General features: G+C 39.4%; 1 protein-coding gene across 1 annotated transcript in view; it reads left to right on the top strand.

Moving 5' to 3' along the window:
• Nucleotides 1-12,146, top strand: part of UTRN (utrophin) — a 377,019-nt gene that overhangs the window by 357,581 nt on the left and 7,292 nt on the right. The window contains 3 exon segments of the mRNA XM_009325465.1: nt 5,342-5,499; nt 7,864-8,030; nt 9,582-9,693. Coding sequence (XP_009323740.1) covers nt 5,342-5,499; nt 7,864-8,030; nt 9,582-9,693 — 437 coding nt within the window.

Raw genomic sequence — 12,146 nt, 5'->3', positions numbered from 1 at the left:
ATTTCTGAAGCGTTGTCAATCCCAGGCTTCTCTGAGCATGGCAGTTGTCCTACAGTTGCAGTTGGAGCCCTTAGCAGAACACAGACCATGCCTTAAATGTTGTAGTCTTAGAGAAGCAAACTCTTCTCAGAGTAGCTGGTAGTAAAATAGGCAAGTTTCTTGTTTTAAAAACTTTTGGATGAACCCTTCAGTCTTTTGTAAAATGCTTAACCAGACTGCTCAAGTGTTTTCTACCTCAGCCTTCCCAGAGACCAGCCTTTCGGGGACTAACTTGTAGAAGCATAATTTCTGGGCTGCTGAGACATTGGGTTTATGAAATAATATGGTAAACTGACAGGGGATGATAATTTCAGTTTACCAGTACAATTGACCTTCATCTTTCTCTCTTACTTTTTTAGGGAAATCAAGCTTTTGTTCTTTTTTCTTTCTTTAATGTGAAGCCTGTTTCTTTTTTGTTGTTGTTGTTAACTGTACGTTCATTTCCCATATAGGTAGGATCTTTTTACTTGACACATTTTTTAAATATGTTTTGCCAGAGAAATTCCTGCGTGTTTGTGTTTTTTTTTAATTTAATTAAGTTTCTTTTTAAGATGCTAGACTTCAGGGTTGTTATGAGAATGAATCTTTAATTAAAAAAAGTTCCAATTACTTTAGAAGAAACATTGAAGCCTCAATTAAAGAATGTCTATTCTTGAAAACATTTAAAGACATGCTTAACTTCAAGCACACGCCTGGATGCTCCTGTGAATAAAAATGGACCTGTAAATGTAGTTGGGTTGCTCTAAGCTGGTTACATCTATGCTTGTAGGGCAAATAGTCCAAGGTCTCTTTTTGTTGGTGAGGCCAATGACCTGGTCTGCTGTATCCGTGTTATGCTCTCCTTTCTCCCCAAAACAGGGGGGTCACATGTGAGCTACCTATTCGAAATGATCCCTGGCCCTGACCCTGCCTAACTCTCGCATCATTCCTGGCTATTTTGGGGGCGAGAGTCAGTAGACTTTGATCAAAAGCATGACAGATACACTATTAGCAGCTTAATGATAGAGATGACAGCATTCCAGTGCTTGGGCTTAGACTCTGATGCGCTGCTCAGTTTGCAGGTATAGAAGTAGCCTTAAAAAATGGAAAAGGGGAAAAAAAAAAAAGGATGCACAAATACTCGGAGCATGATAAACAAAACACTGCTCCTTTTTACCACTAGTTGTTCATACATTATTACAGGACTTCTGAATACTGTGGAAAAATGGAACATTTTTAACCACTCAATTTTAGTGTCCCAAATGTTCTTGGAAGGTCAATTTCAATCATATCAGCAAGTGTTTGCAACAGTAAACATTTTAATTTACATGTGTGATTATTCACAGCAGGTTTTATGCCTGGTCATGTAATCAGGAGACAAACTACATCTCAGAGGTATGGATTTCCTGGGGGACAAGAGGAATTTCATCTTCCCTCCATCTTCTTCACTTTTAGAGGATGAGAAAAGTCATAGCACTGTGTAATAACTGGGAGCACATTTGTGTGCATTTTGCTCTTACCTGGGCTTATTTTTAACACAGAAAGCCTAGACTTGCAGCAGAAGCAGAAAACACGCATGGAGTTTTATTTACTGTGTAGATTTGTAGGTTTTGGGTCAGATCATTCAATGCATAAAAACTGTAGGATTTGAGGTGAAAAAGAAGGGCTACTTGAAAAATCTCGGCTGTGAAGCAGTTCAATTTTCAAGTGATGTACAACATATTTTTTTTTAAGTTATGTTTATACTGTTAATTTTCAAACCATTTGGAACTAACACTGTGATACTTTAAAAAAAAAAAGGAGGGGGGGGGGAAGAATGTGTGTCCTGTTTGTAACAATGCATATGAACAGATGATGGCACATTTTCCATTTTGCATATTTTTAATTGTATTTCAGTGTAACTATGGAGTCTTTATCACTAGATTCCTTGGAGCTGCTTGGATGGTTCAGGTTTGACAGTGCCAGGTTTGTGGTTTGATGTCTTGGCAATTTCAGCAAAGGACACAAAATGTGTGTTGTGGACATCATACTGCTAACTGTCTTATTACCATTTTGGTAGTAATTTAATAAACTTTTCCACATTTTCAAGTATCCCCTTCTATACCAGCAAGTAAGTACATTTTTTCAGGTTGTCCAGCTGAGTTGCAGCTTGCGTCCCGCTGGCTGTCATCCTCGAAATACTAGTGTGAGGCTGAACTGAATTTAAGATTAACTGATTTTTTTTTTCTTATTTCTGTTTTTTTCCTATGGCTCAGATCTGAATAATTTTTTCTTTTGCTTCCCCAATCATTCCTCTTGTCCTTTTCGTAGAGTCCCTTATACAGTTTAGTCTTTGTATCAATGTATTTTATGTATAAACTTACATATGGACGTATTGACAAACTCCATTTATAAGAGATTGTGGCATCTGACATTGCTGGTGGGTGACGTACAGGCTCCCTTTTCCCACTGGTGAGTATGGTGTCTGGGTGCACCCTGTCAGACCTAAAACGAGCTCTCTTCCCATATGTCTGCCACTTGAGATCTGCTCTCACCATGCCTCCTTTGCCAGGGAACAGCTTGTGGGTTACTTTAAGGAGGTAGGGCAGATAGCAAGAACATTGTGGCTTTCCATGCCTTTAGTGGAGGAGCTTCTCCTCCTCTGTGTCACATCGAAGGCATTGAGGCTTTTGGGGAAAGAGGATACCATCCATGAACTCCCTTGCACTTGGACACTCATTGGTTGTGGCACAGCTGCCAGTGTTAAGGGGTTTTTTTGGTTTTTTTAAGTGGAGTGTTTTGGAGGAGTTTGAGCTCTTCAAAGGTATTTGCTGATTTCCTACTTAGATCAACCCTAGCTGATCACTCTCCCTATTCCCTCTCCTGCCACATCGTTTTTCCTCTATTTACTAGCTCCCCAATCAACTGAAGGTTTAGGGCTTGGGAAATTACTTCATCTTCCTCCCAGCTTACAGCAGTTAATGAATTGTTCTTTTTTTAGTGCTGGTTTCCACTGTAGACTGATGCAAACAGCTGAAATAAAACAGGCTTTTTTTTTTTTTTTTTTTTTAATCCTATCAGGTTTTTTAAACTGACTCTTAGAAACTGGAAAACTATCCCAACCGCAGCTGAAGAAGCTAGCCAGGATCTGGGATTGCCAAGATGAGCCTGCGGCCGTGCAGTTACTAGTTCTGTCACCGCTGTGGTCTGTGGGGTTTTTTTTCTCACCACTGAGTGCTGAACATGCTGTAGCATTTGTTTGACTAGGCAAGAGAGGGGCGAGAACAATACAAGAAACTCTAAAAATTAATTCAGTCATCTGGATTTCTATTTTGTGAAAATCCTTTCTTCCGCCTCAACCTCCTTTGCCAAGAAAAAAAGTGTGACCAGACTTTCTGAAGCATGCTGACAAAGCTTGACAGTTGCTCCAAATGAAGGGCAAAACAATTTACAGAGTGTAATAAAAGAGTTTCTCTTGAGTGTTTCTGAACAAAGCTTGTCTGTTTCTCAATCAGAAGTGCAGTCAGACTGAATTTTCAAATTTCATTTATTTCTAATCTATTAATGTTTGTTCTGGTAGGAAACATGAAAAGCAGGGGAATAGTATAAATGGATTTTATTTTTCTTTTACGATTACTTGGAGCTTTAATCCAAGCCGGCCACTGAGTGTAAAAGGAGAATGTGAAAGCTAACTGGAATGAACACAAAGAATTCACTTCCATTTCCTCTGTAATTTATACCAATCACAGAATTTAGAAATATTTCTAAGATGAACTCGGTGTTTAAGATATTTTCAGGAGAGATTCATCTTGTGACTAAATATTAATGTACACAGCTACAAAGTTTATAAATCAAGGATTGTTGGCAGAAACATGTTAAAAATATTGAAAGTTTTAACAATTGAAAGCATCCAGTCAAAGAAATGTGTTAAGAAAGCATTTAAGAAATGTTATCTGTACCGCAGACGGGCCTATTAATTCAATGCTTTACTGTGACTCTTAAGTAGGTCCAAGCAATATCTTTCTTCCCAGTAAGTGTCTGTATCTGGAACAATTTTCTTGATTCTCTCAGCCTCCATTTTTTCTGTCGTTACAGTCATCCCAGAATGTCCGCTTATACGGCAGGGCTTGACACCTGCCTTAGGAAAAGGGAATCAGTAAAGGGAAAGTATGTGGAAGCAGACATGGTTATCTGGGAAGCAAATGTGATTAATGTTAAGCACGAGTTGTCTTGCTGGCTGCTGCTCTTGCTTTAAGCTATTTCACGTGGCCAGCTGTGACTTGTGGTAACTTCTAGTCTCAGTTCAGAGCAAACATGCTTCTGTCCCCAACCAGCCAAAGGATGGCATAGACTTTAGCATAAGATATGGATTTCTTGAAATATTTCCTTCTTCCCTAGTGATAACATAGAAAACTTAGTAAATATTAGGGGGGCAATGTGGTAATGATGGATTAGCACAAAAAGCTGTTCTGATTTTGTGATGTCTCTTTTGTTTTGTTACACAGCTGCTCCTAGGTAAAACAGGAGCTGCAATGTACAGTTTTGTCAAGAGATGCCACAAGAAGCTGTATAGTTTCATTCATTTGGCCTTACTTTTCTCATTTGTATGGTTACGGATTGTTGTGGTTTAACCCGGCAGGCAGCTAAACACCACACAGCTGTTCACTCACTCCCTGCCCCCACAGTGGGATGGGGGAGAGAACTGGGGGGGGTGGTGGTGTAAAATTTGTGGTTGAGATAAACACAGTTTAACAGGACAGAAAAGAAGGGAAAATAATAATCATAATGATGATAAAAGAATATACAAAGTAAGGGATGCACAACGCAATTGCTCACCACCCGCTGACCAATGCCCAGCCCGTCCCCCAGCAGCGGTCACCACCCCCCGGCCAACTCCCCCCCGTTCATGTACCGAGCATGACGTCACACGGTATGGAATATCCCCTGGGCCAGTTTGGGTCAGCTGTCCTGGCTGTGCCCCCTCCCAGCTTCTTGTGCACCCCCAGCCTTCTCAGTCGGTAGAGCATGGAAAAAGCACTACTGAGCAACAACTAAAACATCGGTGTGTTATCAACACTGTTCTCACCCTAAATCCAAACCACAGCACTGTACCAGCTACTAGGAAGAAAATTAACTCTATCCCTGCCGAAACCAGGACACAGATCAAGAAAATGTAGTCAAAGTAATCAAGATCAGATGAGGGTAAACTGTTGTAAATGGGACAGCGGCCATCTGTAACCGCATCTGGATTACAAAAATTATAAAGCTTGAGCTGCAGCGTTACTGAATAAAAGGGATTGTACATGGAAATGAAATGAGCTGGTGCCTCTTGTCGGTGTTGCAGATCTCTTCAAGGAAGTGGCAGGCCCCACAGAAATGTGCGACCAGAGGCAGCTGGGCCTGCTGCTTCACGATGCTATCCAGATCCCGCGGCAGCTTGGGGAAGTGGCAGCCTTTGGTGGCAGCAACATTGAACCCAGCGTGCGCAGCTGCTTCCAACAGGTAAGATAACAAAGGCCTTCATGTGAAAAAAACCTTCTGTCTCAAGTCTTAAGATTCACTTTTACATGGTGTAAAAAGAAGAGAGGAATTTAAAAACATCCATTGAGTTTTTGAACAGAAATGAATATGCTTCTGCAACTAAATGTGGGAATTTATTATGGAAATGCAGCTGTAAAAGGTGGTTTATGGTTTAGGAGATGATCAAACAAATTACTTTTTAGCAAAAAAAAAAAAAATAAATCTTTGTGGTTTTGACAATATAGACTACTCTAAAAGCTGTTAAAAAATTTTGTAGCAGCGAATTATCCTGCTTTGCATCGTTCAGAGCAACCTGATACTGAGAGAACAATGCTGGACCAACTCGTGATCTCAGCAGAACAAGAGAATTATGTTGATAGTAATTTTTGACCTTGTGCATCAGGAAATTGTTTAGCATTATTTTACTGACAAAAAAGCTTGCAGTTGCACGAAACTTCAAGCATAGTCATTTATATATTGTAAGCCTTTATGCAACAGATCAGACCATGGAATAAAGCTGCCTTACAGCCTGCTGTTCAGCTCCACACTACATGCAGGGGGTTAATGAGGCTGCAAGGAGTGTCTGTCTGTTTAAAGAAGATGAGAATTAAAAAGAGAATGTCGTAATGGAACACAACCTAACTCAGACTTTGTCAAGGATGCCTAAGGCTCCGACTGTTTGCTAGTGATAACTATACTGCTTGAGTGTATTATTTCTGTGAAAGTGGCTGCTTTGAGCATTGTCAGAAATTATATACAGATTAAAAATTCACTATGGCATGTATAAAACTACTGAGTTTAATATTTCTGATTTTATTGAATCAAACATTAAATGTTATAGTGAACTTTTAGAGCATTTTTCTTTTGCCATTATTTCATAGACATTTTACATTTTCATCCAGTGCTTTGAAAAATTCAGTTGTGCTAGCTTTTTTCAGAACTATTAGATTCATTTCTGGACTCTGAGATGATTGGAATTGGAAGAGTGTTTGTCCAGATCATGAATAATTTGGTAGATACTTATGGAAGTTGGTTTGACCAATTAACCGTGTCAACTTCCCCTGAGGTTTTAACATTGCTGCTTCAGACAATAAGGGGTGGTGCTTGACATCGATCGCTGGCCTTGAGTGGTTCAAGTCATACTGAAATAAATTATTCATTTGTTAGTGGCAGACTTTTTCTGTCACAGAGGAATGATCTTTGTCCCTCAAGGATCTGCCCCATGTCCCATGCTGTTCAATTATGGGTGAGGGGTGCTAGCAAGGTAGTGTTTAAGTACTTCACGTGATATTATGATTATACTGAGGATGAGGTTGCATCCCTTGTCTCACATGAATACCTCAAGTTCAGTCCCTGGTCATTAAGAGAGCATAGAGAAAGCGTGCAGCTGCACGACAGAGTTATCTCAGCCTAGTGAAAACAAGTATTTTGCTGGTGGGGAAAGCACATTATTCTTTTTTTTTTATGTTGCTCCCTCTTACTGGCAAAAATCGACTTGGACAGTGAATAGGTTAAGAAGCCTAGTGTTGCTTCTTGTCATGTGTTACCATTTAAGAATAACTTTCATTTTAAGTTGTGTCCTATTACTTCCAGTGAGCTCAGAAAGATGACCTCTGTTCCTATTGCTGACAAAGTTGATGAATATAGTACCTTTACAGCTAGGCTCCTCTGGTGGTTACAACTTAAAGAGAATGTGGAAGCATGTTTGTTTTGCTTCTTAAAACAATCATACTAATACTTTAGCTCTGCTATATTCTTGCAGTGATTGCCTGTAAGTGGCAGATTTCTCTCTCTCTCATTTATTTATTTACCTGTTTATGTATTTGTGCGTTTGTTTAATGTGCTAACTTGAAAGAATACCATGGGCTCGGAATACAATAAAAAAAATTGCATGATCCTCATGGCAATTAGTAGACACATGCAAGCCCTACTGACTTTTAGCGGTCTTGCATCGATCTTCATTCAAAAGACAACCATGCCTTTAGTGTGTCTGAACTGCGGAACGCTTCCCTTTCATGCTCCCTTACTTTCTCAAGTCCTTTCAGTTCAAAGATGGCTTTACTATGGACTCCATTACTCCTTTACTATGTACTCCATCTTTGTTACCATCTGTCTCCTCTATCACAGCTGTTTAGTCCTCTGTGTTCTTACTAACTTGTTTTCTTTATTTGCATTTTAATCGAGGTTGTTTCTTGTATCCTGTAACTTGTTTTACATTAACTTGGCATGGAAAGGATTGACACAGGTTGTTGGGTTTTTTAATTGAATTCTAAGAAAAATCTGCTTGTGTGTGTGTTGATTTTTTTTTTTTTAATTTGGATGTGGGTTTTTTTTTCCTCTCCATAGAACCACAATAAGCCAGAAATAACTGTAAAGCAATTTATAGATTGGATGCGCTTAGAGCCACAGTCTATGGTATGGCTACCAGTTCTACACCGCGTAGCAGCTGCAGAAACAGCAAAACATCAGGCTAAGTGCAACATCTGTAAAGAGTGTCCAATTGTTGGCTTCAGGTAAGAGGAGGGGAGTTGGGTGCTAGGTTTCTCTGAAAATAGCCACACTTTTAAGTCTTCCAACAAGTACATGTCTTTGTTTTTCCACTGTCTTCCTGCTTTAAGATGGGATCTGCCACCCATGGTGAGGCCATAGTTTGGCCTGAGCCAGTGCATTTCTGGCTCCTGCAGTACCACTGTCAGACATCCAATGGTCCTGTGACTGACAAGTATGCAGAGCAGGTTGTCATCAGGTGTTTTGGCATCGGTGGATCCAATAGGTAGCAAATGAAGTATAAATGCACCCCATGTGTTCTGTAAGCACAAGACCAAAAGGAGCTGATCAGTAAGAAAAAAAAATGTGGGCTGGCTCTTTGCTTTCCTGCATAAGGCTTGGGAAACTAATTCATGCCAGGCAATATTAAACACCCTTCGACAGCAATCCTTCCTTGCTTGGCACAAACATTGATATGTTACTGTGATGAGACGTGCACAGTTCCCGTCTAAAGCATCGAATGTAATCTAACTATCGTCTGTTCAAAGGAAGCTGTGAATTCTGAAAGAAAAAATGATGCCAGGTATATTCTCCATGTTATCCTCCTAAACTGTATGATTTTACTATGAATTGTCATCATGGGGCATGAGATAGTTGGTACCCTTAGTGAGTACTGTTACAACTAACATGCATTTGTGAATTGATGGCTCCAGTGTATAAAATGATGCAAAAAAAAAAAAAAAAGTAGGGACTAGAGCTGAACATAACTGGCTTTCTCCTCTGCTGTGGTCATGAAGTCCTTGTTTATATCTATACATGATCTTAAAAAAAACAGAAGTAAATAAATCAATGTAATTTTAAAACTTAATTTTACATTATTTTTATAATTAATAAATTCCTAAGAGTTTTATTTTCTGAAACATGTTTAGAATTTCTGAGCGTCAAAATGATGTAAAAACATTTAAGCTAAGTGGTAAATGTAAAAACGCATAAAAGCAAACCAGTCTGGTTTAGAAATGTTTTTTTCTGAGATACCATCTGAATACTAAAGAGAGGAAAAGAAGAACTAAAGCAATATAGTTTTCAGTCAGTTTGAACTTTAGAATTATAAACTCTTCACACTCCATCTATGAAGCTGATGCTTGTAAGATTTTCTGCTTCAAAGCAACTTGGGCAACAGATGATTGACATTGGCTCTCTATATGGCGATAGGAGGCAGGAATTTCTTTTAAATACTCAGTGAGGTGACCCATGTAGTGTAGGAAGGTTGTGTGAAGTGGACTACGAGGACTGCGGGTTTCCTGTGTCCCGTGCAGCTGCTGCAGTGGCACCGGTGCCCCTGGGTCTGCAGCTGTGTGACGAGTGTTGGCCGTGCCATGTCCTGGTCGCACACACCCGTGCACTTCAAGGTGCTTTCTAAGCTGATCCCAGCAAACTCGCTGTATCCTTGTTGTTGCTGCTGCTGAAAAGCAGATGACACCATTTCAGAGAATAATTTGCCTCGTGAGGCTTAATAACAAGTAAATATTAGAACTAAACCTAGGAAGCTCTAATCACTTTGTTTAATGTCCCCATAGGTACCGGAGCTTAAAACATTTCAACTATGACGTCTGTCAGAGCTGTTTCTTTTCTGGCCGTACAGCAAAGGGGCATAAATTGCATTACCCAATGGTGGAGTATTGTATACCTGTGAGTACCAATTCACTGACCGTTCCTAAGGGATTGTTTTTGCACTATTTGAGGTCTAAATTTTTTTTCATAGTCTTTTGACACCTACATATTTTACCAGGATTTCTTTTCATATCTTTAGTAGGGCCTGTCTTCCTGCCTTTCTATTTGAAAGTCATCAGGGACTTTGCTAGTGCTGCTGATTTTATGTGGGCAGCGTTTGGATACTGTAGAAATGAGTAAGCTATCCACCTCTGAGAAAAGAACTTCACTTTTGTTTGGTAAAAACAAAGCTGGAATATTAAATATAATTGCAGTACTTGTACACGTTTCCATTCACACACACTATAAGGGCGAGAAAATGTCAGAGAAAAGGGACTTTACTATTGCTATACCATAATAAAGAATATTTAATATTCTAGTAATGCACTGTAATATTTTTAAATGTGCGTGATCTTTGTTTTCAGGTCCAACATTTCGCTTGCTTCCTGAAAACGTGGTTGGAAATATGTCGTGTTTTATTCCCCTGAGTAATTACTGGGATATTTGGAAATTGGTGTGTAGCTGGAAAAAAAGTAAACAGAATTGACAGTTTCTAACAAAAAATGGGGTGAGAGGTTTGCCTGCATTAGCTAATAAAAAGTAATTTTACAACACAATATTTTTCCTAATGAAATTTCAAAGGTATTTTCTAAGGAAGTTTCTAGGAGACTTTCTTAAGTGAAAGAGTGGGTAGCTTCCTTCATACAAATACCACTTTCACTTTTTTTTTATTTGGTAGTTGTTTGCAACCTTAAGAATTTTAATTCAGTCACAAAAATATTAATGGGATAATTGGTATGTAATTTAAACAACAGTAGTGAAAGGTCTATATGCTCAGAAAAACAAATTCAGACCAGAATGGAACTAGCGCAGATGAAATAGAGCTGATTTCCAGTAGTGTTACAAGATTCTGTGGGGGGCTTCTATTAGGAAAAAAAATCATTGGGTTATTTGACTGTCCTTTGCTGTAGTAGTTGGGCTTATTATCTGTGTTTTCCCACTCTTTTTCATCCAATGTGTCTTCAGTAACATAATTCAAATTCTGTTAAGTAGTATTTTCACTTCATTATGATCAGAAGAAACTATGAGTTATGTTAATTTATTTACATTAATTCTGTAAACTTATGTTAGGATTTGATTGATAAGTTGGCATGCCAGGCTACCTTCTGAAGAATTGTTTTGAAGTAGATTGCAGCTTTGTTGTTTTTCAGCCAGTTCTAATGTTTGTTATATTCTGTCACTGTTTTTTTCTTTCTGCCTCCTCTTTTCCCTTCTCACCTTCTTGAGGCACTTATTGGCTGTTTAAGGGCTATGTTTTGAAATTACAACAGATATTTCGAGGGGGGGGAAATGTTGCATGTACAAAATACGTAATTTTATGTTATGGTGGACGTGTTGAATACAAAACAGTCTATAATATTACTCTGCAATACAGATTCTTTATCTGCTGTAGCTACAGGTTTGATATGTTTCTTGACATACAGTCTAATATTTTCTTATTGGAATTGAATTTGTATGAAAAGATGTTCTGTCTGTGCTGCTGCCTGGGCATAGAAATGTCCTTGGCATAGTTCATAGTATTGCCTCTAACTTTCTTTATACAACAGGATTTTTTTTTATGATTTTGATGATCAAATACATTGGTTTTGATACAAAAATGAACTTTTTTCAGTTTGTTTAATGCTACAGTGGACACCAAGTTGACCATAAGCCAGCAGTGTGTCCTTGCCACAAAGGCTAATGGTATTGTGGGCTGCGTTAGGAGGAGGGTCACCAACAAGGAGGTTATCCTTCCCCTCTACTCAGCACTCGTGAGGCCACACCTGGAGTACTGGGTTCAGTTCTGGGCTCCCCAGTACAAGAGATGCGTGAACACATTAGAGAGAGTCCAATGATGGGCCACAAAGATGATTAAGGGACTGGAGCATCTCTCCTATGAGAAGAGGCTGAGAGAGCTGGGACTGTTCGGCCTGGAGAAGAGAGAGCTCGGGGGGACCGTATCAGGAGCGTGCAAAGAGGAGGGAGCCAGGCTCTTTTCAGCGGTGCCCGGTGACAGGGCAAGAGGGTGAGGGTGACTGAGCACTGACACAGGTTGCCCAGAGAGGCTGTGGAATCTCCATCCTTGGAGATACTGAAAAGCTGCCTGGACATGGTCCTTGACGGGTGGTTCTGGATGGCCTTGCTTGGGCAGGGAGGTTGGACAAGATAACCTCTAGAGGTTCCTTCCTACCTTAGCCAGTCTGTGGTTCTATAGAGTTTTCTTTTCCTTCCAAACATTAAAAGTTATGTCAATAAAAGCATATACCCACAACTGATTGTTTACTTGCTTCCATAGCCAACGTAGCCAGAACAGTCTTAACATGTTTGAGATGTATTTTTCTTAGGTTAATTTATTTTCCTTATAAAGTTCTCTCCAACCTCATCTTCAGTTT

Source organism: Pygoscelis adeliae, unplaced genomic scaffold (assembly GCF_000699105.1).
Source record: "Pygoscelis adeliae isolate BGI_AS28 unplaced genomic scaffold, ASM69910v1 Scaffold300, whole genome shotgun sequence".
NCBI lineage: Eukaryota > Metazoa > Chordata > Aves > Sphenisciformes > Spheniscidae > Pygoscelis > Pygoscelis adeliae.
This window is presented reverse-complemented; position numbering and strand designations above follow the sequence as displayed.